Source organism: Cnephaeus nilssonii (genome assembly GCF_951640355.1).
Source record: "Cnephaeus nilssonii genome assembly, chromosome: 3".
NCBI classification, from domain to species: domain Eukaryota; kingdom Metazoa; phylum Chordata; class Mammalia; order Chiroptera; family Vespertilionidae; genus Cnephaeus; species Cnephaeus nilssonii.
In genome coordinates, this window is record NC_137074.1 from 28331706 (window position 1) to 28359660 (window position 27955).

Here is a 27955-nt window from a genome sequence, read left to right on the forward strand (position 1 = left end):
CAGAACAACACCAAAACAGTTCACCTGAGGTATCAGGAATGCAGCATTTTCTCTGCACTGGAAGTTTTAAAGATGTACTGAAAGGATGTGAATTTATTGGCCAAGTCTGACCCAGAGACACTTCTAAGTGGGTTTTTGAATCAGGCATATCAAAGAGGGGTTTCAAGCTGTTTGAGAGTCTGCGGGGAACAACTTGGAAGCTAAAGAGAGAGTCTGAAAGATGTTTCAACTTGAAAGGGAAGGAAAGAGAATACAAAAGGACATTAAAGACCCAGTAGGTAAAACTAAAAAGTCACCTGGGGATTATGAAGGGTTTGAAAACTGTCCCTAGTTCCAAAGTGATAGTTTAGAACATTGAAAGTAGGTCTGGCAAAGAGCCTCTCATCATACAATTGCCAAATAACTCTGCACACTATAATTATGGAGCTTGCGGGAATGTGTGCAAAATGCACTGCAAAGACATAAGGGACACTCTGTAATGACAGAGTGGAGGGGGATATATTGATAATAGAGATTTTTTTAAAGTTCTCTTTTGTAATAACAATTTTAAAATTCAGCAGTATCCTGTTGAAAATGAGAGGAACAACTTTAAATAAAAGTGATAAAAATAGATAATACCATAGTAAAAAGCTGGTTTTAGAAATCAGCCCAAGAGTAGGCTTCCTCGGGAATACAATTTGTACATTATTTGAACAAGGAAGGCTGCACTTAGAAATATTAAAAGCATGGGCCCTTCTCTATTAGGACCCACCTTTCACTAGCTCTGTGAAACGAGGTAAGTTATTTAAACTCTCTAGGCCTATGCCAAAGAGTCTACATATCTATGTCATAGAGTGCCACAGATCTTCATATAGAACAATAAGGACAATAAAAATCCCGACATCATAGAGCTGTTTGGGGGAATAATAACAAAATATTATCAATAAAGCAAATGCTTCAAACTCTTATTAGGTGTTGAGCCCTGTAACAAGACTGTCACATGGGTTATTTCATAGGAACATTGTGAGAATGGTAAGTAATATGGTGCCCATTTTTAGTTGAAGAAACTAAGGCACACAGAGAGTTTAATTGACCTGTTCAAGGTCATTTAGCTAGCAAGTGGTAACGTCTTGATTTGAAGCCAGGCTTGTTGCTTCAAATGTTGCCTTTATACCTTTACTGCTTTGAGTGTTCCAAGTTTTATTCCCTCTATAAATGGAATTTCTCCCCAAAGACAATTGTAACTATTAACACTTTATAACTTAGTAGGAATAATGACTGTGATTTCAAAGGTTACAAAATAGTGTAAAGAACCCAGAATGGGGGGGGGGGGAAAGCATGAAGAACTAGTTAAGATGATAAAAGCAATGCATTGGCCCTAACCTCCAAAGTCCCTCTTCACTGCTTGCTCTGTGAAAATGGCCTGGAGCCCTAGATTTCTCCTTTGTCTGCTGGTCTGATGTTGAGCTCTGTCACTAGAGGGCACTGGAGAAACACTGAAGGAGAAATGGATCTCTCTTCCAAGGGGTTGCTCCTGTCACTAGACTCCTGCAGTAGTTTCTCCAGCACCAGGCTCCTCAGCATGACTTTCCCAGCACCAAGCTCCTCCAGCTCCAGATCCTGCAATGCTGACATGGCTCCTCCACAGCCCAGAGCCACCAGCTTCCACTGACAACCTCTCAGGTGGCTTTGCAGCCGAGTGCCACCTGTCTGGCACCACCCAGTGAATGGCTTTCTAGAACACCCAAGAGCCAAGCAGAGGACCTCCAGTGTGACTCCTCCCTGAGCTCAGCCTCCCCGGTACCCCCAGGATGGCTTTGCAGTGAGTTCTGACATCCAGCACCTCCCTGTGCATGGCCTCCTTGGCTCCCCTATGGCCTCCTTGGCTCCCCTGAAAGCCAACTTCCAGCAAGTTCCACCTGCTGGGTGGGCATCTTCCTTGGTCTCTCTGTCTCAGCTCTTTACATCTGCTATTCCTTTGTTCTTTAAAGTTCTCTTTGCTTCTTACTAGCCAATTTTCTACAATGCCCATATATTATATCTAAAATCAGAAATAAAATGAACTTAAAAATAAAATTAGTTCTGAAACAAACCTGTCTTGACTGTAGTTGCTCTCCAGTTGCCAATCGTTGTCTCTCCTTTCTACTTTAGTCAGTTTCTTAGAAAAGTGTTAGTTTTTCTTGGGAGACGTCCCACAGACCCCGCCATCTCAACATATTCTCAAAATTAACTCTAAATCACCTTCTTCTCCTGTGTTTTCTCTCTCAATAAGAGTTTCTTTGGGGGCATAATTATCCAAGCTAGAAATCCAATACATGTCTTGTCTTCACATTTCATCAGGGCACAAAATTCTTTCAATTCTTTTTCCTTAAGATTTCTCAACTTAGTTACTTTCTTTCTTGGGCCTCCTTATCTACAAAATAATAGTAGGTACTCTTTAATGAATGCTCTGTAAATGATGGTCATCGTGCTAAAATTAACCCATACAACTCCAAGAAGCAAGTATCAGTAGCCCCATATTACAGATGAGACAATTAGGACTTAATAGCTTATGTAATTTATCCAGATGTAAACAACTAGGAGAACACGAAAGGAGGATTCAGAAGCAGGTAGCTGGTTGGGAACAAGTTCCCGCTACTGTAATATGCTGCCTTCAATCTAGCCTCATTACACGGCATCCACCACACAGTTTCCTAAAAACTTTCTAAAATGCAAATCTGGTCATGACACTTTCCTGCTTTAAACATTTCAACAGGAATTTTATTTCTGAATAGGATTTAATAGGTACAGGCAGGCCATTCTTTTCATTGTACCAGATCGTAAAACAGCAACAACAAAAACCCATGGTAAATTACAGAAATAAAATTTTAAAGCTATCAGAGGGCCATGGAAGCAACGATTATCAAATTAAAATTCTAGAGATGGTAGAACCCTTCTTAGATGAGCTGAGATTGCCAAGTGTTTTCTTCTCCCTGGGGACTTATCATGTCTGGGCATTTCTGAGAAACAGGCTTATCATAGAGAGATTATTCTAAGGGAAAGTAAAATTAGAAAAGCTTTTGATGACTGTGTGGGTTGGTGTGATGTATTGGAATCTAGAGAAATTTCATAGCTGTGGCCAGTGTTCCCCATAGGATGCATTCTGAGAGCTGGGGTGGTGTGGGAGGTGGCGGATTAGACTGGAGAGGCAGAGCGAAGTTTCCTGCAGTTTTGCACTACTTGGGAGAAAATAGCCCACTAAAGAGAGAGGCCTAAAACAAAAGAGATTTGACATCAGAAGTAAACCAAGTATAATAACTAAAGCTGTAACTCAGCACTGACCAAGCTCAATCTCTAATTAGATTAATGTGTTTGGCTCCTCATGCTCTCTGTTGAAAGGAGGAAAAGGTAAACTACCTCAGGGAGAAAATAACATTAATTTGAGTATCTATAGATCTTTTATACATAATTTCTGTCATATAATAAAAATGGTACATTGCCCTAGCTGGTTTGGCTCGGTGGATAGAGCGTCGGCCTGCAGACTGGGGGGGTCCCAGGTTCGATTCTGGTCAGGGCACATGCCCAGGTTGTGGGCTCAGTCCCCAGTGGGGGGCATGCAGGAGGCAGCCAATCAGTGATTCTCTCTCATCATTGATGTTTCTGTCTCTCCCTCTCCTTCCTCTCTGAAATCAATAAGGATATATTTTAAAAAATGGTACAAAATTTACAGGACTTATAAAGAGGAAGGAAAGTGTGACTAATACCTAAGAGGGGAAAAATAGACATTAAAAGCAGACACAGGATCATGTAGATATTGATGTTAGCAGGCCGGGACTTCAAAATTACTCTTAGAAATATGTTCTAAAAAACAGAGAAATTTTGGAAAAACTGGATGAAAACATGAATAATTTCAACTGAGAATTAGAATCCATATGCATAAAAGAGTTTCAAATACCTTTATAGAACTGAATATATATCCTATATAATAAAGAGCTAATATGAAAATGGTCGTCATGCCCTCATGCTGTCACGCCATAATGGCTCAGACACTCAACACTGGGGAGAGAGTAATGGGGATCAGCCAGGCACAAAGAAGATTGCAAGAGAGGAATGGGACCAGCCAGGCTGTAGCCCGGGAGAGGAACAAGCCACACACCCCATGGTCCTGGGCACCTGCAGCAGGGGCTGCGGCCTGGGAGAGGGTCAAGTCACCTGACCTGCGGTCCCGGGCGCCTGCGGCTGAGGCCTGGGCAAAGCCGCCCGCCCACGGTTCCCTGCAGCTGTGGCTGGCCTGGGCGAAGCTGGCCCACATCCTGGTGCCTGTAGCCGGCCAGAGGGAGGGAAGCCCGGGTCCCGGGTGCGGGGCGAAGAAGAGGTGGTTAGGGGCAATCAGGCCAGCAGGGGAGCAGTTAGGGGTGATCAGGCAGGCAGGCAGAGGTGATTAGGGCCGATCAGGTAGGCAGAGGTGGTTATGGGCGATCAGGCAGACAGGCAGAGGGGTTAGGGGTGATCAGGCAGGCAAGCAAGTGGTTAAGAGCCAGCTGTCCCAGATTGTGAGAGGCAGTTGGACATCCCCTGAGGGGTACTGGATTGGAGAAGGTGCAGGCCGGGCTGAGGAAGCCCCCTTCTCACCCCCCCACCCCCTGCTCCCTGTGCACGAATTTCATGCACCAGGATAATTCAGAATATTTGATTTAAACATTTTAATAGGTTCCTCATTTCTGGTAAAATAAATGTTAAGGTCCTTAGCAAACAGTGAACTAAGTGTTCTGTGATCTGGGCCCCAATTATCTATCTTGCCTCAATTCTCACCTGCCTCTTTTAGAACCCAGCTATTTGGAACTACATGTAGCCAGCACCCTTAGCATACTATGTTACTCATCCCACCCCATACCTGAATATGCTACTCCTTTGCTAGAAATAGCAGCCCCTCCCCCCTTTTTTCTTACCTGAGTAATACCTAAAGTTTAATATCCAACTCAGGTATAATCTGATTTCTCAGAAAAACCATCTATGAATCTCAATGTGATTTCTATTTCTACCATGTGGTGCTTATCTCTATCATAGCCCTTGTTGCAAAACATAATTATTTGTTTTTATCTATCTATTTCTCCAAATAGTCTTCAAGGTTTTTGAAGGCTGGGCCTCTACATGTTAGCTCTCTGTCTCCCACATCCAGCACAGGGTCTAGCACAAAGAAGTCATTCAATAGCTACCTTAGGAAAGGTTAAATACATAAATAAGCAAACGTTATTTCAGTATCAACTAGTTGAAAACTATGTATATATTAGAGGCCCGGTGCATGAATTCATGCATGGGTGGGGTCTGGCCAGCCTGGCCAGGGGGAGGAGACATGGGCAGTTGGCCAGCTTGCCTGCTGGTCGAACTCCTGGTCAAGAGGACAATTTGCATATTAGCCTTTTTTTATATAGGATATACACTGAGTGGCCAGATAATTATGTGTTCAGAGATCATAATAATCTGGCCACTCAGTATATATAGATTACACAGAGCATGTTATAATCTTCGTCCATCCTCTAGACCTTTATTGATAAATCGCACACCAGTACCTCAAACCCAACACATTCCAGACTCAACTGTGCTGTTGAGTGTCAAACTCAGTTAACATGCCACCATCAGAAGTCAGCCATTGCAGTCAAGTTGTAGTCATTTGGACTTCTGCCCTACTTACATTATTTCCTTGATATTGTCTTTCTTTCCTCCCCTTTCCCCCTTTGAACTTCTACTCTTTCTAAGTCCCAGCTCAGATGTTACCTCCACTCTGAATTCATTCCTAGGCCCCAGCCAGTTAATCTGGCTTCTTCCATGGTACTTAGACAGAACCTCATCTGTGGTGTCACGTATCATGCATTCTGTCTCTACCTCAAGTTGGTGAAATGAAATGTTAGATTTAAAAAAATGAACTATTTTCACTTGCAGAAAAGGCAAAGAAAGAAAGGCTGAAGAAAATTTAACAAGCAAAAGAAAAAAAAAACACCTTTTCAAAACTGTGTGGAAATTACAAGAACCTTTTTAACCATAGGACTTGTGTGCACATACGCATAACCCATGGACACAGACAATAGTGTGGTGAAGGTCTGGGGCAGGGGCGTGCTGGAAGGGGTCAATGGAGGAAAAAAGGGGACATATGTAATACTTTCAACAATAAAGGTTTTAAAAAGAAAATGCCCCCTAATGTTACCTAGATGATGTCTATTTCTGTTTTAATTCTAAAGCTGCCACTCCTGAAACACAGAAGACATTGCTAATCTCATCTCCAAATAACTTATTTCTAATTGAGAGCTACCATGAACCTCATTGTCAGTTTAACACAGGAAAAATAAAAGGCAGATTATTTAAAAAAACAAAAACACAAGAAATTTTTAAATTGACAAATCCAGAAAAAAATAAATCTCTTTGAAAATGTATTAGAGTCTGTTAGGTATTTTAGGTATTTCCATCCAGCTATCCACTCCACCTCTCCACACACCCATTCTCCCTGCCATTAGGAGACTTCATCTGTGGATGAAGGAGAATATACAAGGCTCCTCACATAAACAGGCTTTCCCAGGGCTGAGGAGAGGTGTTGCTGCACTGACTGTCCAGTTCTCTCAGTTCCTGCTCTCCGGCTTCTGGATGCTGTGTCGCCCATTTCTCTTGCATCAGTTCTGACTCCCGGCTCCATCCTGGTTTCCTCCCATGGGCGTGTTCTATGTCTCAACTGTTGTACACTTTGTCTTAGCTCTCTGGAGCTTTTCTAACTGTCTGTTCCCCATACTCTTCTGTCTGTGACTCAGGAGGATGAAATAAGTACTCCCCATATTTATTCTTAAAGATGAATCACCCTGGGGAAGAACAATGGGATGATACCCTAAAAGCCCTGTCAGTTGCACTAAAGATTATTTTGATCCCTAATGTTTATGGATTCATGTTTTTAAAAGAAACGAGCAGAAGCCATGGATGATCCTCATGAGAGAAAATACATGATTATTAACTTAGGAAATAGAAACTCTAAGAAAAGGCAAAGGAAGTGATAATAATTAGACTGAAAACTCTGGCAATGAGGAATGACAACTGCACCTTGCTTACAAGTGAATTAAAAATAAAAAAAGACCCAGCTGTCTTGGCTCAGTGGTTGAGCTTTGACCTATGAACCAGGAGGTCAGGGTTTGATTCCCAGTCAGGGCACATGCCCGGGTTGTGGGCTCCATCCCCAGTGTGGGACTTGTAGGAGGCAGCCTATCAATGATCCTCTCTCATCATTGACATTTCTATCTCTCTCTCCCTCTCCCTTTCTCTCTGAAATCAATAAAAAAATATATTTTTAAAAAAATGTCAACCAGCTATTCTCCCTTTCCATAGGGAACCAAGCAAAGACAAGAGGCCTGAACTTCCTCAAGGGTGGACATGAAGAAATGCCTCCCTCCCACAGGGTTATTACTTCCTAAAGAGGATGCCGAATCTCCATCTCTGAGAATTGGAAAAGTTTAGAAACCACAGATCTCAGAAGAGGGTTGGAGTGTAGTTCTGATCTTTTGATTGTTACAAGCTGAAACTTGCACTTTTCATTAATTGTTTTAAATGAGTTCCCTGTGGTGTCCATATGCTTTCTGGCTGCCTCACTGAGAATCAGGTTGTGCTATCTGCGCTCCTGCAGGGCCTCTCCTTACAGGGAACATTTTTGCACAGATATTATTCTTCAAAGTCTTAGAAGCCTATAACAGTCTGGAAAACAGCATCCTTTTACACATCTTGTTTCCAAATCTTGAGTGAGCATTCCCTTGTATTTCCTAAGTTCAGCTTTCTTGTCTACTCATCATATTAGCCTAGCACTGCAGCTGGAAGTCGCTAAGACAGTACATTTTAAGTAGCCTCTATTTGTTCTTTGAATTCGACATATGAGTGAGATCATGTGATACTTGTCTTTCTCTGACTGGCTTATTTCGCTTAGCATAATACCCTCTAGGTCTCGATCATATGTGGAATCTAAAGAACAAAATAAACTGATGATAACAAAATAGATCCAGAGACATAGAAACATGGGACAAGACTACAGAATCTCAGAGGGAAGATGGGTGGGAAGAGATTAACCAAAGAATTTATATGCATATATGCATAACCTAGGGCCGTGGTTGGCAAACTGTGGCTCGCGAGCCACATGTGGCTCTTTGGCCCCTTGAGTGTGGCTCTTCCACAAAATACCACGGCCTGGGTGAGTCTATTTTGAAGAAGTGGTGTTAGAAGAAGTTTAAGTTTAAAAAATTTGGCTCTCAAAAGAAATTTCAATCGTTGTACTGTTGATATTTGGCTCTGTTGACTAATGAGTTTGCTGACCACTGACCTAGGGGCACAGACAATAGTGAGGGGAAGACCTGGGGTCGGGGGTAGAGGCAGGCTAGAAGGGGTCAATGGGGAAAAAGGGGGACATCTGTAATACTTTCAACAATACAGATACATTTAAAAAATAAATAGCCTTTTATTTGTAGTGTTTTACATGAAAGGAACAAAACCAGATGGGCAGAGACTCTGCTCTAAGGCAGCCTTATGATGTCTCTTTCTCGGGTATGTTTTGAAAATTAAGATTATGTGGAGGGAAGGTTTCCCATCCATAGCAACTCATAATACATCTTCATGGCATTCTGACTTGAGAAAAGTGACAAAATAAAAATATTCTTTTAATGTATCCCAGCGTGTTGGCTGTCCCTTCTGAGAGCACAGATCAGCAGCTGAGCTATAAATCTTACCAGTCAAACCACACCTCATTTCACTGCAGCCCAGCAGGCAAACACGTGCGGCTTTCATTTCTACTTTACTCTTCTAATTGACTGAGTTTCATAGGGAGAGATGGGGAAGTGGACAATGGCTGTGAACTTACTCTCAGAGAGTGATGGGGGCTCTGGAATTTGGGGACACTCCTCCTCTGGCTCTTCCCTAAAGTATTTCTCAGGGTCTAGAAGAAAAGCCGGTTTATTCACTTCTGGTAGCTCTTTCAGGACTCCGATACTTAATGACCTAAAAACGCCTTCACCACAGCAAGTGTTGGGGGAAGATAGAAATAAAAGTCCAATATCATTAATTCCTCGGAAAGAGGCAGCACATTTCCAAGTTAACTTTTTTTTTTTTTAATTTAACCTTCCTGGTACTCAGCTGGTTCAGCTGCAGTCATCAGCAAACCCTATAAGCATAGCTGTTCACAATAAATCCATGGTCCTTTCAAGCAAAGGGACCAAAAGCAACCCAAAGCTCCCCATTCATTTATTTTTTATTTTGTGCTCTTTTACTACTTTACCTTGAAAATTAACATTCTGCAGTTTTGGAAAAGCTCTAGTTTCTCTTTTATCTATAAGAAAATTGTAGCCCTTGTGACAGGAAATCTACTTTTTACGCATTTCGTTTAACAACATCTCTGAATGTTTGAATTTGCAGGTACTTTCTCATTTCGCTAACATGTAAACCAGAGCTGTGTTATTGTATTTATGATGCATGTAATGAGATGGTGGGAAAGAAAGCTCTTTTGATCACACACCCTTGAAAGCATAGTCTTGGATAATGAAAACGTTTTCTCTTTACTTCCTAGGATAAACGGACAATAGATTGGAAGCCTGCAAACCGTAATTCAGGATGTGATTTTATGTTTGATTGTTAGCTCTGTGAAGATGGGAACTGCGCTTTGGTCATTGTGATGGCTCAGGATCTAGGAAAAGTAAACTAATACAGATTCAGCACCTGCTCTGGGACAGGTCCTGTGCAGTCAGTGGTTCTCAAACTTTGCCAGGCTTCAGAATCACTTGGAGGACTTATTAAAGCATAAACTAACTATTATACACCACTTTGTTTCTGATTTAGTAGGGTGGGGTGGGAACTTACATTTCTAAGTCCCAGGTGGTGTTGATGCCATTAGGCTAGAGAACAAAGTTTGAGAAGCAGTGTGTTATGTCAAACCAAAGGAGAAATCTCCACAACCTGTAAAATGCCATTATGCCCTGCTGACATAATAAATAGGAAGTAGATAAGGAAATGGAGGTGGGGCTTAAGATGTTTTAATAACTTGCCCAAAGTTACACAGCTGGTAAACTTAGACCTTGGACTTAAGCTCAAGTATCTTTCACTCCAAAGATTGTGCTCCAAGGTATAATAATAATAACATTATAGTAATAATGTCATTATTATTATTATACCTTGGAGCACAATCTTTGGAGTGAAAGATACTAATAAAATTGCATTGAGTTTCTATAATATGCCAGGCACTATTCTAAGTGCTTTACATGTAATATCTCTTGTAATCCTGACAAAAATCCTATGTAGTAGATCAATTTATAAATGTGCATTGAATATTAACAAATAAGGATGTACTTTTTGACAGCAAAATTTCAATCTAAATTCTAAAATTAAAATATCCGCTCTCTGAAAGTGCAGCTTCCCCGTGGACATAGTTGAAAAAAGATTCATAGTATGTGAAATAGTCTCATTATAGGATGGAGCCTCAGGACTGATTCTCCCTATGCTCCTTTTTTTTTAAATTGAATTTATTGGGATGAGAATGGTTAATAAAATTATATAGGTTTCAGGTATACAATTGTACAATGCGTCATCTGAACATTGTACTGTGTGTTTATCACTCCAAGTCAAGTCTCCTTCCATCACCATTTATTCCCCCCTTTACCTTCTTCTACCCCCCCCCCCCGCAACCCCTCTTCCCTCTGGCAATCATCATACTGTTAAATAATACACTTAAGTATAATGATGATTCCTTTGTTTCAATGACTTTTTCATCATTATTTTTCTAGTCAGCCAATAACTAAATGAATGCATCATTCTGGGTGGCTATGGGCTTCATAAGAGCAAAATTTGTTTTTAATCATTTTCATCTCTAAACACTTGGGGGAAAGAATTAACATTCTGTGTCAGCGCTATTTGGAAACTATAGTGGGCAGGTTACATGTGTTTTCTGGCTTAGATCTTACATGTCTGCTGCTTGTATGTTGTGCAGCCTTGGACAAGTCATTTAATGTCTCTGAGCCTCACTTTCCTCCTTTGTTAGGTGGGGGTCTCAGGACCTTCTTTTCAAGTTCATTAAGGAACACCAATATTCCTGGCACACACAGTAGCTATTTGTTATTCATATCAATCAGTAAAATAATAACACTATAAATATATATCAGTAGTAATTACTTACTAGATGATTTTTGTATAACTTCACTGCTGTAAAGGTTATGTGTTTTTTTCTTATATATATTTCTTTCCTTATATTTTATAGCTAAATTTATGACTTCTGATGATCCGACACTGGAAGAGAATAATTCATGTGAAATAAAATTAACCACAAAGGATGAACAGACACTCTTTGGCTATAAACACATCTGTTACTTTGACCAAAAAAAAAAAAAAATCCCCTCTATCCTGTGGACCTAAATAGTGACATTTGTTTATTCCAAACAAGCCAAATCTTTGAATAAAATGCCTGCTGGCCATGTGGTAATATAAAATGGTAAGAGCTAGAGAGGCTGAGAGGCTAAAGAAAAGCTCCTGTACTCATAACAAGTGGTAGGTCAGAGAAAAATTTATGCAGAAGAAAATTTTATAGAAACACACACAATGTGCCAATTATATGGGGTAATCAGTGAGATGTGCCAAAAACTCTTTTTATCTGATGTCAGGCTGCATCTTCACTTATGATATACAAAATTCAGAAAAATTCAGCATTTTTGAGGATTTTCATATGAATCTATAAGAAAATTTTAGGTTAGCTTGAATCCAATGAAAATAGTTTTATCAATAAAACATAGAGTGAAATCATTATATAGTTGTATATAATTCCAGTCAGAAAATGAGAAATGATCTCAAACATATTCATAACCTCAACCTGAATGGCTACACATTTCATTGCCAAAAGTCTGACTCCTTAGCTTATTCTGGACTATGGCAGTTTATCAGACTTTCCTTGTTTTTCATGTCTTTGGAAGTTTCAATGAATACTTGTCAGACTTTTTTGTAGAATGTCCCTTAATTTGTATTTGCCTGATGTTTTTCTTATGGTTAGATGGGAATTATGGGTTGTTGGGAGGAAGTCAACAGAGATGAATTCATTTTCTCACCACATGTTATCAAAGGGACACGCTGTCAACCTGACTCACTGCTGTGGATGTTAACCTCCTCACCTGGCCAAGGTTGTGTTGGCCAAGTTTCTGCACTGGATTTTAAAAGTTATAGTTTCCCTTCCTTAGTATACACTTCTCTCTGGAAGCAAATTTCTAAGTACAGCCCACACTTAAAGGAGGATGAGGAGGAGAACTCTACTGCCTTGATTGGGATAGTATCTACATGAATTTTTTGGAATTATAGATTTTCCTTTTCTTTAGGAAATCTTTGCCTCCCAAAAGACAGAGGTCAGGTGGCAGTTTTTCCCCAGATCACACTGGAATGGCCTCCCTCACAACATGGATCTCCTATAAAGAGGGACGTATCGTTTAGCCACTATCTGGGCTTTGAAGACATGAAAGACGGTACGTTAGAGTCATTTTAAGATGGTAGGAGAATCTGTAACAATGAGAAGTTGGTGGTGGATACAAGAAGGACAGAGTTGGATGCCGTTAGGCCTTATAGTTATTAAGTTGAGAATTTTTTTTTTTCTGAAAAGTATTATTGAAATAAATTGAGGTACAAAAGACTGAGGAAGGCCTAGAAGTAGTGATGTCTATCTTTGGACTAGTTAATAATAGGCCTTGATTTTCCCCCCAAACATCCTGAACTGTTTCCTGTTTTTAGACCACTTGCTTTCCCACCCAGTGGTATTCAAATCAAACATCTTTTGTATAAAACAAAAGACTTTGACTATCTCTACTAAAGAGTTTAAGTCACAGAGGGAGAGAAGTGGGCAGAGGGTATGAGCGAATCTCCTGGAAACTGAAACAAATTTCACTACTTAGATGACAGCCTAGGAAATGGAGCTGTATTGACAAAGCAAAGAGCTATTCTGTGAACAACCAGACCAAAGATTTAACTTCATATTCAGAGGCCAGCCTAATGCTTCTTTTCCAAAGACATCTGACATTTGGGAGAATGGTTACTGTGAAAATGTACAGGGAACTAGAAATAGGTTAATATTCCTAAAAGTCCAGTATTCCTAATGGGTGAAGACAAAAAAGCAAAAGACTGAAATAAAGAGTTTTGAGATTAAAACTTTTGCAAACATGTCTTACATGGTGGTGCAAGAAAGTGGGCCTACTATGGGCTCTGGTAGTCTGGTCATCAATTCTATGAGAAGGAAAAGCTCTAAATGACCAGCCATCCCTAGGTCTTGGATGTAAAGGGAAGAATGATGTGTGGCAAATTTCCCAGTGCCCTACTATGCCTAGAGTGGTGCCTTATACATAGCAGGTACTTAGAAAAATATTTGATCACTTGACTAAGAAACCACTAACTTTTCAACAGGATGCTTTTTGGACATACAGTATGGAGTAGCGGCACAGAATGCTGATTCTGGAGCCAGAATGCCTGTTGTAGGATCCCTGTTTCACCTCTTGCTGGCTGGTTGACACTGGACAAATCATTTAACCTCTGTGTGCCTTGCTTCCCTAGTCGTGAACCAGGGATCATAATTGTAGCTTTCTCTAAGGATTACAGTGACAATTAAATGAGCTAACACATAAAGACCTTAGAACAGTACCTGGATTATTCTAAGAGCTTAATAAGTGTTGGCTACTATCACATTAAGTGAAAATAAGACAATTCTTTCTACTCAAAGCAGAGAATTCAAATACTCCCTACAGCCAGTTCTAAGACTCCTAGGAACCAGCAGAATGATGAGACAAAAAATAAGGACGTACAGCATTTACAGAAATAATAATTTGCTGTACACGTATTTTTAAGACTTAAATTTCAAAAGTTGAGTAGACTTTCATTTGCTTTCATTTGTCATGAATGTGTGTACCACAGATTGTTGGTGAAAGGAGACTGTCAGTCCTCCAAGTGTTTTATGTCACCTAAGACCTGATTTAAAATGAGATTTTATTACTTTGTGTATTTGTTCCCCTTATAGTTGGCCATAAACTTTCCAATTTAATTTCTTACATAAGATCTACTGGCAGAATAATTAAGTAATCAATAGCATATAAAGAATATTAAATATCAGTTCACTCATCACCATACTATAGAATTTAGAACATCATAATTTTTTCACATGTCTCAAAACCATTAATTTTAATTATGCCTTCTGCCTATATAAACTTACTGAGAAATAAATGGAAATTTCTGTTTCGTTTCCTATCTGGTTTTTAAATCCTGGCTTCTTATAATTAACCCTATCTCCATAAGCAACTTTTATAATGATAGCCAGAGGAAAATTTATAGATAAAAGCATGCAGAAAAGACTCACTCTTCATTGTTCTAATATAAGAATGGAGATCAATGAAAGAGACCTCTACAAACGGGAAGATTTGACTTTAGCATCAGAGCCATTCTATAATAATAAAAGCATAATATGCTCATTAGACTGGACGTGCTTCTAGATGTCCTTCCGGACAACCTTCTGGATGAAGCCCTGGCTTTGAGGTCCAAGGTAAGCCGCTGCGAGGGCTGAGCCCCTTGCATGAATTTCGTGCATTGGGCCTCTAGTTCAGCAACAGAGATGGCGACCGTGAGATGATGATTATTCATATAATTATTATGAACATCCATAGCAATTATTCAAGAGGAGGCCGGGGATATGCTTCTCTCAAGGCTGTCTCAGGAGTTAGTTTCATAGACTTCTACTATCTCAACTTCGCTATTGAATTATTGAAGGTTAATATGCGTGTGAAAGAAATGTTCACTTCTACAAACAATTAAAATATGCAATTTAAAACAATAATGAAAGATCATGGCAACAGTTTTAAGACGATGACAGCATTCAGTGTTGGTTCAGAAGGCAGCCATTCTCATATACGCTGGAGAGAGAGCCCATGTGTAGGGGCAGCATTTTAGCAAGATGACCCAAGGGCCTTTAAAACTTTTCACTCAGCAACTCCACCTCAAAGAATTTGTTCTAATGTTGAATTCAGCTCATTGCTCTAACAATTGCATATGAAGGTATTTAAAGAAATGTTTCCCCAGTTAAAATGTGTAAACAGTCTACATGTTTGAAAAGAATGGTTAAAAGGCCACATGGTACATTTCTAGGGACTCATTAATGAATGTTGGTGTCTGTGGACACTCATATTAAAAATACAGAAGTAAACTTGCTGTATATTTTTGAAAGATAAAACAGGTTATAAATTATGTATACTAAATCATCATTTTTATACACTGCACATTTATTTATTAGCATAAGTATGCCCAGAACAAGCCAGGAGAGTGAAATTCCTAAGTGTTAGCAATAGCTTTGCTACAGGTGATTTTTCTTTACCTTTTTCTTCTTGCTTATTTGTACTTGCAAATTTTCCCTAATGAACATGTATTACTTTTGTATTAAAAATATCCTAAGGTTATATTTTCTAAATTATTTTGTGTGCATTTTTCTCGATTAATTTTGTGTGAATTCAGAAACCAAATATTGCCATAAATTAAGAAAAATCCATGTCCACTGTAGTTTTTGCTGCCTATTTTATACTTTAATTTATTTCTTCCTCTTTTTTTCATTTTCTAATGGTAATTTTTGTAGAACGTAAGGAAGGGCAAAATCTATTTCTCTGCATCAATTGTTAACTTAGCATTAGGACTTCCTTATTCTCTGAAATTCTGTATTCATCTTTATTTCCCCAGGGCTAAGTGGAAAATGACATTTAAACACCTACCTACTTCTCAGACATAATATTATAAAATACCTTCAGCACTATGGGAAACTGGTATGCATGTATAAACCAGAAGAAAACCTATGCCAAGGTTTTTATCCTGCAGAAAAAATCTTAGGTGTTAAAATGAGAACACAGTTTTAAATTTTTAAATTGTTTTCTTCATTTTGCCTGCTTCTCCCATTTTTTATTGGATTTTTCTTTTTGCTTCTCCATCTTTCTTACTGTTTAACTCCTCCATTAAACATGCCCCTGCCTGCATATACATATACAGAAAGTGCTCCCCACCCCCTTCATCTCTTTAAATTTCTTTACATATTTTTTTTGTATTTTTGCATATGGACAAGAACTGGTGTGATTCTCTCCTTGGATTTAATCTGATTAGAAAACAGCAGATTCTTTAGAATAATCTTAGGGAGAAAATAATCTGTAATCTCTTCAATATTGGACAGAGGCCATGAAAAACATTTTACAGCTGACAATGACATTGCACCTGTATGTTTTCCACACAAACCTCCTGCGAGAGGTAAGGGATATACCTGACAGTTACTTCTGAGGATACATTTTTTACCTTTTTCTCTCAATCTGTTTAATAATTCTTAAATGACATTATTCTATACTATCTCATTACTGCAAAGTCTTAAAATCATTTCAATCCAGTCATCCAAATTAGTTAAAGGCATAAATTTTAAAGATCACAGGTATTTTTTGGTGCATTGTTATTTGACAAGATATAGTACAATAGAGATAACTTTGCTTCTTACTGCTGGAAATTTCTCCCAAGGCCTACAGAAACTTACAACCAAAATGAGAAAATCACTCTGCTGTGCACGTATCTAATCTGGAAGAATACAAAGCTCTAGGTTTAAGAGAAATCTGTGAATTTAGAAACCTATGTATCAGCACTAATTTTCATAACACAAAGTGTCATGCAACAATAGCAAATGTAACAAGATAAGATAGAAGTCAAGAAAGAAGTTAATAGTTCAAATTGCTATTTTATAATTCTAGGGAAAGACTGATTTAAAAAAAATAATAACAGTTTGTCACAAGAAAGGGAAAATTAATATATTGGCTGAAGTACTCTTAAACAGGAATCTATAGCAATTGCCTTTATTCTTTTAGGGGTGTGACAGGAAGAGAAACAATGATCTATCTGTGTGATCCTGGATAACTTTATTTCCTGATCTATAACATTGTGTTGGATAGCTGGGTGGAGACATTTTGTCATATTGAAAGTCTTTCCATTTCCAGGATTCTATTAGTGTACAGGATTGGTCAAGCTATATTTCTCAATTGAAAAGATCATTCTGCTTGAAAGTAAAATGCCACTTGACATTTCAGCATGCCATAATTCAAGGAAATAGAAGAACAAATACCAGAATGTAATTCAGTGCAACAGAAAGTTTTAAAGGGGCTTTGTTTCCCCTTCTATTTCCCTGTCAGCAGAAGTCCAAAAGGTCTGAAAGCAAAATAACTAGTTAAGAAGTAAAACCTGTCCCCATATTCCTGAAGCAGCTCCCAAACCAACCTGGTGAAACCCAGGCCAACCACCTTTCTAGGATATAAACAGGCCAAATGGGCAATAACATCAGAGAGGAGAGGAGGCGTTGGTGTTCGCTGAGGCCCACTCCAGAGAGAGTGGAGGGGAAGCTTCCCCTTCACTTCTAGCCTGCATTCACCCAGTCAGTCAAGGAGTTTAATGTGTGTTGTCTGTGGAAAGCATGAGAGGGACACAGGCTCATTAATGCCTGCCAAAGTCTACAGGCAAAAAGCTGCGGCTGGAGCTACCCAGGTGAGTAAGGTTAGAGGGGACCACCAGGGAGCAGTTGGTGTGGCAAGGATGCGTGAGCTTTCTATTGGCCAAGCAGACGTTAGCCCTAGAGGAGTTGTGCAAGAGGGAAGGCCTGCCAAAGCAGGTATGCTGTAACAGAAACACACCGTGGTGTGTATTTCCAAAGGTCACCCCAACTCGGGGGCGGGGAGGGGTAGAGCCACCGGAGACTGGCCAAAGATGCACTGATTTGTGAATGTGCAATGCTGAGGTCTCTGAGTGGGGTCCTCAAAGAACCCACAACGGTGCCCCCTTCATGTAATTATGGACCTTAATTAATAATAAAGGATCAATATTGATTCATCAATTGTAACAAATGGACCACATTAATGCAAGACACTGGGTGGGGTAAGGTGGGGTATGTAGAAACTCTGTGCTTTGTGTGCAATTTTTCTACAATCCTGTATGCGTATGGTAAAAAAATGTTCATTCAGATTAAAGAAAATACAATGAATAAAAGCATCCTTTCAAAAAAAATAATCGTTGTTTAATGTGAAAGGTAAAATGAAGAGAGCGTGAGTTAGCAAGACTACAGGAAACAAAAGAAATACCTGAAGCTGCCTGGCATGAGAGAGGACGAGGAATGTAACAGTGGGATCTAGCAGAGTGGTGCAGAGAGAAGAAAAGGCTGGAGAGCATGAAAGGAAAGGCCAGAAGCAGTCAAAGGAGTTCATGCCTAATAATCAAAACTGATCTCGTTCAACTTCTGTCATAGAAACGTCTGTGAAAGTTACCAAAACCAGGACTAAAATCTGACATACATTCTGAGACAGATGCATATATGCATACACACACACACACACACACACACACACACGTATATTGTTTTTTAGGAAAGGCAAGTTTCCACATGTAAATTATTGATAGAGCAGAAGCAAAGGACTGGAAGACACTGAAGAGAAATCAAGAATTCAATGAAGGCAAGAAATCAGAACCACATATAACCCCGAGGACATACATTCTCCCCCTGTCACACACAAACCTATCGATCCCCCCAATTTTAGAAAAATCTCAAGGTCATCATTGGACATTGCACAGAGTACACAAGGAGTTTGGGCCAATCTTACCTAGATCTTCTCTAGACACCAGTTGACACTTAAAATTACTTACTTGTATGTTGACTCATCTTTGTCTTTTTTATCAAGTAGAGAATGCTCTGTTGGGTCTAAACATGATTCCTCCTTAGAAAGTGAAGCAGTTTCCCTTATGCTTTCTTCTTGAATCTCACTTTCCATTAAATTATTATCCTTCTTAGGGAGAGAAAAACAGCTTTCAATTCGCCAATGCTTTGCCTATAAAAACAAAGAGATTTATATTTTATTATTTTCTTCGTTGAATATTCATATGCTACACTATGAATTAAAGTCCCGGGGACACACACAATAAAAGACTAAGACATGGTTTCTGTTCTCCAGAAACTTAGTCTTATAAGGGAGGATAAGACACATACATGTAACTTTAATAAAGGTAGAAAGTGAGTCATAGAAACAGAAATTCCCTGAAAAGATAATAATGAACTACAAAAAATTGACATTCTTGCTTTAAAATCCCAAATAGCAAGATGTATATTTACTAAAAAGAAAAACAAAGCTTTCGTTGAAGAATTGTCAGAGTTAATTTTTGATACAACTACTTTCTTTTCATCTTATTTCTTAAAATATTGAGCACCCCCCTCCCCCTGAAAAGATATGTAATATAATAGTTTTCCAGATCTTGGCTATAATTCTTAATATGTATCCATATACCCAAATGACAATACCAATGACAATCTATTTTATATTTTAAATATAGGATCCACTTCCTTGTCTTCTATCAATTCACATTGTATACACAGGAACGCACCAGAGAACATAGCCAGAGTGATAGAAAGGTAACATCAGGCATCCCCCAGGATGTCTGACTGACCTACAAACCGATAACCTTGCCAAAAGGGCATACAAAGTGAAATGCTTACAGAGGCCAGAAAGATAATGTCAAAGTATGAACCAAGGCTCACCTAAGATGATCAGCGGCAAATGAGACTCGGCCTTACAGAGTTAGAGAGAATTCATTCTACAGGTACTCTCAGGGAATGACATGTTCTTTTTCAAGAGAAGCAAGAAATCTGGATCTTATAGGAAATGTTTTCATTTTTAAATGAGGGCAACTAAATCAAATGTTAAACACTGGGTGAATAGAAACAAAGTCACTGGCCCCCAGATCAGGAGGAGGAGAGGTACCAATAAAAGAACTCCGCACAATCCAACTGTGGTGGGTGCCTAAGGAGAGGCCCTGAAGAACTGCACACAGTGTCTAATTTCTTTTTATACCACAATCACCTGACAGTTTCCTGGGATAAATGTATCTCTGTGGTTAAATCATCTCCTCTCCCATTTCTCCAACTCTATAAATAGACATACAAAACCACTTACTTTTACAAATCTAACTTGAAAAGCAATTTCCGATCAATAACTATGTTGTAAAAGTGATTCACGGTGATTAAAAACACTTCTTTCATGAAATATGTAGGATCACATTGCATTAAATTTTAAACACTTTAATCAGACTGTATGTGATTTGAAAATTAAGTTTTAACATGGGAAATTAAAATATATTAATGCTTTCCTCCTGTTTTATAACTGCTAACCCAGAATTAATTCAACTAAAAGACAAATGTGTCATTCAAATGTAGGGCAAAAAGGCACTATGCTTTACAAAGCAAGTTTGTGCAGCAAAAATTGTTCTGATCCTAGTTATATTTACCAAATGGCTCTCCTTATCTACATAATTCCGTCTGCCTCCCATATCTTACTGTAAAAGGGTGTCTCTTTTTTACACACTCGGAGAAGGACATTCACTGTTACTATTCTCCAGTATCTGCTATTTTTCTGTTTCCATCCTTCCTCTCTCCCTTCCCCTTTCCTGCATTAGTCGCCTGTATCCCTTGGGACAAGCAGCACCCTTATTCAAGACAGTTTTATTTTTTTAAAAAGGTCTTAAAAACAACTTTAACAGCTCAAGCAGAAGGGACTAGGAAGCACAGCTGTCCCTGCTTTGCCAGACTTTACTTTGTAAAACTACCCCAACTCTGGTGACTCTTTTTCTGTCTTCAACAGCAGGAAAAAAAAATTCATGCAGATTTGGGGGGCTGATGTCCTTCAAAATACAAAAGACTTTACAAAACAACTAAGGAAAAAATATCAAGGCATAAAAATGAACAGTTTACTAGCACATACTTCTTAATTAAAATAAAATTTAGTACAGACTTTGTTTGATGGGCACAGTTCTTATGGCACCCACACATACGTAGAACAGTGTTATTTTTGCTTCAACCCCATCTGGGAGACTTATATTCCAGATGTCACCTGCTTGATGATGCTTGATTACCTGTCATTCTAACCTCACCTCATCTCATGTGAACCCATGGGGCCTGTCTGTACAGCAATGTTGGCATTGCATTAACTTCTCAACTGCCCAAAACAGCTTCCCACCTCTTTGTGTGTTCAGAATGCCAGCGTGCCCCACTCTGTCTCACTCACTACACACCTACGCACACTCGTTTGATTCCCACTCAGATGCTGTTCTATCTGAGAAAGTCCAGCACATGCCTCATTTGCAGAGCAGAAGAGACGATGCAGCTCTTGAGCGTTACACTGAGACTCCCAGGGTACCCGGCCAACCGTGGGTCCACCTCCCCAGATTATTTTCTGACTTACCCTCACCCTTCACGTCCTGAAGGGCTGTACAGAATTCTTTCCACACAGGTTGACATCATCAAACTGACTTCACACATAGAGCAACAACAGCCTTTGTCTTCCAACACGAAGAGAACCGCTTTGTACTCTCACGGCATGAGAATGGCACCCGAGGTGGCTGAATGGAACCAAGCCAACCAGCCAGACAGAAATCAAAGTGTCTCTGTAACCTCACACCACCATGTTCAAACAGTACTGGTTGAAACAGATCAAACCCAGATTTTGTTCCCAAGAGCACAAAGGGAACAGGAGCAGAGGTCCCATAAAAACAAACTGAATAAAGAACCGAAATGGGAGAAGATGAATGGTTCCTTTCGTCCATTCCCCCACTTTGGTATTTTTCCCTCTACAAATGAGAACTTACTTTCATGGGAGCACGGGGTTAAAAGCCTGAACTCTGACATACGCCAGCTTGAGTTAAAAGCAAAACTCTACCATGTATTAGCTTCTGTGAGCTCTGTACCTCTGTTTCCTCACCTGTAAAACAGTACTAATCGAAGTTCTTCCATAATGGATGGGCAATTGTGAAGATTACACTAGATTATTCATATAGAGACCTTAGAACAGTGCCCCGGGAACACAGGCAAAACTCAACAAATGTTAGCTATTATTATTTTCACAAGAGTAAACCAGATGATGAAGAGCAAGGTTTGTTTTTTCTAAAATGTTCTATTTGATTACCGTGATTATTACTTGATAGTTAGAGTCATCTGTTTCATATAACACGCTAATATTCTCCACATTGTATTTTTACTCAATTTTGAAATTGAAATAATCCACTTATTTTAGAGGAGAATTTTTTTCTCAAAAATCCCGGAACACGTTTAGCTGCACAGACCATCTTTCCCTGTCTCTGGTGTCCTGTCCGCCACTGGATGGAACTGCCATGGTTAATGGTAAATAGGACGAGAGATGCCTAGAGCTACAGCTCCAGAATGGAAGTCAGTTCTTTCGTGACTAATGAACATCAACAGCTGATGAAATTCAAATGGAAATCAGCCCAAGTTCATACTAAATGTCAAGTAAATACTAGAATAATAAACAAGCAATATTTCTACCTGACCGAAGATATAGACAGGTGCGCCGCAGACATCCGTCACACAAACGCTGCAGTCTGCGGAGCACGAGATAATCAGCGAACTGCCACCCGGCTCGCACATCTCTAAGGAACTTATCTGGTCTTCGTGCGGTTGGAACGATCTTATCAGAGTTGGGGCCTGTGTGGTTTTGCTCTTACTAGAATTGAGACAGTACTCCTGAATGAAAAGAAATGCCAGCATTTTAAAGAGTCCAAATATGAAATGATCACAGTGACATAATACTTCTTTTTTTAAAAAGTCTGATACAGAAATGAAAAGTAGGTCCATTTGGGAACAATAATCTGTGATCCAAATGCAAAAGAATAGTTCATGATAACAGAGGTTAGAAAAATGACACTAACATTCAAAAAAAGGTTTCTACCTGATCTAACTAACTTGAAAAATTGAAAGAAAGGAAGGAGGGGAGGGAGGAAAGATGAAAAAAAAAAACACACTGAAAAGTAAAGTCAGTTATTTGATAACAGGGGAACTTTATCACATATAGGTAGTCACATATTATACAACTTTATAATATTATTAGAAAATTGATGAGGTAATCGGTGACACAAAAATCCCACATTAATTCAGGATGACAATAATGTTAGGTGAAGGACCAGTACTCCTTTTAAATTATGTTTAAAGTCTTGTTTCGAAGAAGGTATATCCAAATTATCTATGCTCTAATGATGCTGCAGTACCTTACTGACAATATTGCATTTCTAAATTGGGTGATTGACTTGAGTATATGTTAAGAGAAGATTTTTAATACTAAGGAAAATCTGTTTTTCTCTATAAATTATTTAAAAGAAGTCTCTGAAAAAATAAAAAATAAAAAAATAAAAGAAGTCTCTACTCAATACATGTAAATGTTTCCTTTAACCTTTTGCACTCGGATGTCGAGTGTGACTCGACACGGTTAGCATTAGAATAAAGGAATCGAGAAAAAAGCAAGCGAGTACAAAGGGTTAAAATACTCAGACTGTCGGGGGATCACCTTGTAAGTTATATAAATAGTCTAACCACTATGTTATACATCTAAAACTACTATAATATTGATTGTCAACAGTTATTTAAAATTTCTTTTAAATTAAAAATAATTGCTGTAAAAATAAATAAAATACTCAGAATGAATATTTCTTCTTTTATCTAGGAAACAGACAAGACTGGATTCCTAGTTATCTGCAACAAAAAGCAGTCAAAAATAATAAAGTGGATGTAGACTGTTTTCAAATCACCTCTATATTCCAGATTTTTAAACATCCATCAAGATCTCCTGTGGCGAGGTATCGATTCAGTTTATCAGTAGCCATAATAATAGATCCAACTCCACTATGAGCCAAAAATTCAGCCAGAAGTTGTTTCTTAAATGTGTCCCAGAGTCTGACATACCCAGATCCTCCACATGACACCAAGTTAGCACCTCCTGACAGGAAAAGAATCACCTAGTTAGGAAGCTGTGACTACAATGATTACAGAAACAACTTCAGTGGCTCCCCTGTGAAAGCTTGGCATTGTAGAGGTGGGTAGCCCTGAGATCAATTCCCAGCACTTTAATTCTCTCAAATATACACTTGAGATAACCCTATGATAACTTCACTGGGTTATGTTGAATATTAAATGAGATAGGATATATAAGATGTTCCATTGAATTTAGTTCCCTTTCCTTCATTCATTATTTTGATATTATTTGGGTTTTTTAAATTTAGACAGAATTAATTTATTCCTTCAAATAAACTTATAAGACATTAATTGCAATTTGATGATAATTTGATTACATAAAACCCAACTTTTTTCATAATGTATTGGACACAAATACCAAAGAAGTAAAGCTCCTTATGCATAGATCTGGCTGCAAAATGTAGCAATAGCAGCATAATCATTGATTTCTCTGTATAGTAGCATGCTTATGCTGGAGGCTAAGACTGACAAGCAGTTAGCATAATTATGCAAGAAGTCCACTGGAAGGCTAATGGACTTTGATATTCAGCAAGGGTGAAAATCAGCATAATATTGCCCTGCTTTTGGCTGAATGGCTGAAGGCAATCCCCTAACAAAGTGGTCAGCAAACTGCAGCTCGAGAGCCACATGCAGCTCTTTGGCCCTTTGAGTGTGGCTCTTCCACAAAATACCACAGCCTGGGCGAGTCTATTTTGAAGAAGTGGCGTTAGAAGAAGTTTAAGTTTAAAAAATTTGGCTCTCAAAAGAAATTTCAATCGTTGAACTGTTGATATTTGGCTCTGTTGACTAATGAGTTTGCTGACCACTGCCTAACCTGATAATCCTTTTATTGTTTACCAAACTTGACCATTGATATGCCTGTTTGCTTTGCTAAAGGGCAAATGTGCATTCTAGTAAATAAAAGCTCATGGGCCCTGACCGGTTTGGCTCAGTGGATAGAGCGTCGGCCTGTGGACGCAAGGGTCCCGGGTTTGATTCCGGTCAAGGGCATGTACCTTGGTTGCGGGCACATCCCCAGTAGGGAGTGTGCAGGAGGCAGCTGATCGATGTTTCTCTCTCATCGATGTTTCTAACTCTCTATCCCTCTCCCTTCCTCTCTGTAAAAAAATCAATGAAATATATTTTAAATAAATAAATAAATAAAAGCTCATGGGTCCGGGGTTTCAGAGAACCTCTCCACTAAAGAGTAAAGTCTCCGCCTGGCTCCCCCATGCCTTCTGGCTCCCCCATGTCTTCTAAATTTATATTTCTTGTCTAGCATATTCATTTGTGTGCAGCCCCTTTTCCAGATTCTGAATCCTTGCTGCAAAAGGTTGTGGCATTCACAGCTTAGAATCCTATTTATGAGCTTATTTTTACATTTTTAATCAATAATTTATTATAAGCTCTTATGAGACACTTTTTTGGTTCATAGGCCTAGAACTAACCTTTCATTTTCCATTTGTATATATGCTTTGTAGAAGCGCTTTATCTAAATTATTCTGTAGCAAAGTTCCTATTATTATTTGATAAATCTGTAGATGACTTTCAATTTGCTTCACAAATGTACTGCCGATTAACAATCATATCTGTTTAAAGTAGAAATAATAGCATGTAGCTGCTTCAGTGGAAACAATTTAGGAACACTGATAACATTAAGAAGAATTAGTCTGGGGAGCAATTTCAGGATAATAGTTCATATTGTGAGTATAAGTGAGTTCCAGAAAATAGGAAGTTTTAGAATATGTTTCAAAGTCTACTCTAAATATTCCACGGTGCTTCTAAAGCTTTATAGGATTATAACTGTCAGTTTTAATGTTGAAAAATTTTATATGAAAATCATGCAGATTTTCTACTTATAAATTGAATATGGACAAACCAATATAGAAAACATAATGCAGCCCAGGCAGTGTGGCTCAATGGTTGAGAGTCAACCTATGAACCAGAGGTCATGGTTTGATTGTGGGCCCAGTATGAGGTGTGCAGGAGGCAGCCTATCAATGATCCTCTCATCATGGATGTTTGTATTTCCCTCTCCCTCTCCCTTCCTCTCTGAAATAAATAAAAATATATGTATATATTTTTAAAAAGAAAACATGGTTCAGATATGTTGTTTTAAACATATAACACATATATGTCTAGATTCCTAATGTTAAGAAAAAGCACTTTTAACATATATATATATATATATATATATATATATATATATATATATATTAGATAAAAAGTAAAAAATATGCATTATTCTCAAAGGGATATTTTTATTTTGGGTAAACACAGGCTGAATCAACACTAAAATAACATAGCCATTGAAGACAGAGGAGAAATTAAGAAAATGTTTATTTCATCTGTATTCTATTAAATAACTACAGTAAATCATGTGGCAGCACCCGTGTTCGCATACCTCTCAGCAGAAGCTCTAACCAGGACTCTGATGCACAGCTGGTAAAGATACCCAAAGTGTAAGTTCCTCTCCAAATTATTAAGACAAAAAGGTAGGCGGTTATTTTAAATTTTGCTATTGCCTCCAATCTCCAAGTTTCTCACTATTTGCTCCCAGCCCATCTGAACCAGGTGCCAGAGCTGTCAGCCTCGGACTCCCGCGTTCTGCTGCATGTAGACCTAAGCTCACCTCATATATTTGGAGCATTTTTCTTCTTTTTAATTTTTTGGAATTAAATTTATAGGGCTGGCATTGGTTAATAAAATTGTATAGGTGTAAAGTGTACAATTCTGTGATATATCATCTGATATTGCGTATTTCTTACTGTGCCCTCTGTCCCACCAAACCTCTTTATGCCATGGCTGGAACACCAATTCTGACTGTTGCCCATATTAAGTAGCTTGCCAGAGTTTTTCTCACTCTATTCAGGCGTACACAGTACTGTATATATTGCTGATGGCGTCCGGTCTGGTTCCTATTCTTGGACCCATCCTCCTGAACCATAACCTCATTTGCGGTCAAGGCCTCCCATGGCCCAGTACTGTCAGCTAGACACAGTCGAACTCTCTACAATGCTTAGATACAATTAGATTGAATTCTCTTTATTGCACCCTTTCCCAACATTTTACAATAGATCAAAGCACTCCGCAGTCAAAATATAAGTATACAGCTTACCTGTCGCTGCAATGTTTTTTCTTGCTTCAAGGAAGCAAAGCCTCATCACAGCATTATCGCACTCAGTGCCAGTCTCATAGGAGCTGGCTCTCAGGGTAGCCTGCTCTGCTGTGGGCCGGCTGGAGCAGCTCCTCCCAGCACGGAGGAGCTTATGAGGCTCTATATTTGTGATAGAGACAAAGCCAGGTGTCTTAGTGAACAGAAACATCTGCTTTTCAAACAAATGCTTATGAACAACAACAGGCCCACTTCATCCCAGTCTCAGATGGCCCCATCAAGTCTCAGAATAGGTTTCCACTCAATATCCATCCAGCCTTCTGCTATTCACTTTCTCAACCCCAACTTGAAGGATTGTTTGATTGCCTTTGTGTTTGCATATTCCATACACACTTACAGAGTTTTCCCTTGATATGAATTCACAAGTACCTTATTTTGTAGTCACATCTTAGAGATCTTGATATATTCAAGATAAATGCGATTCTATTATCATAGCATTTTCAGCTTACTAATCATGAATATTAATCTTGCAAATAATTCAATAAAGATGAGACATAATAACTATTTAAATATATTTAAATAATCATTTTAGCAATATTATTTATTAGTGAGTTACCTTGGAAAGGACATTCCTAATGGGATTTTGATTATTTCATGACACTATCTCCGATCTACACTAATAAAAACTAGGGATATTCATCTTAGAATGTATGAATAGTCTTCACACATTTATGAAAAATCTATACAGAAGTATCTTCAAATTTTTAAGGCAAGAAATCTATAGCAATGCCTCTCGTGTCTTTTAGAAACTTGATGCTATCTGCTTTTCCTTCTTTTCTACCTCTATGTTTTAATTGTCGCCACAGTTAGGTTTGCTATAAGACCAATACGGTGCTCTCCTGAAGGTCGATATAGAGGAAGAGGCAGAATTCCATCCTCTCCATGGAGGATTCAGATGAGCCCTAATAGTTAGCTCCTTATACATAAAGCAGGTCAGAATTTGGGACCTGCAGGCTAGTAAGTCCTAAATC

At 38.8% G+C, this 27955-nt stretch overlaps 1 protein-coding gene across 1 annotated transcript in view; it reads right to left on the minus strand.

Annotated features, from left to right (window-relative positions):
- Positions 1 to 27955, minus strand: part of WDR49 (WD repeat domain 49) — a gene marked incomplete at both ends in the record, with an annotated part of 136072 nt that overhangs the window by 19047 nt on the left and 89070 nt on the right. Inside the window, 6 exons of the mRNA XM_079767267.1 lie at positions 8834 to 8980; positions 11135 to 11244; positions 18670 to 18851; positions 22352 to 22549; positions 23608 to 23795; positions 26928 to 27086. Of these exons, the coding sequence (XP_079623393.1) occupies positions 8834 to 8980; positions 11135 to 11244; positions 18670 to 18851; positions 22352 to 22549; positions 23608 to 23795; positions 26928 to 27086 (984 nt within the window). The remainder of the gene's footprint in view (positions 1 to 8833; positions 8981 to 11134; positions 11245 to 18669; positions 18852 to 22351; positions 22550 to 23607; positions 23796 to 26927; positions 27087 to 27955) is intronic.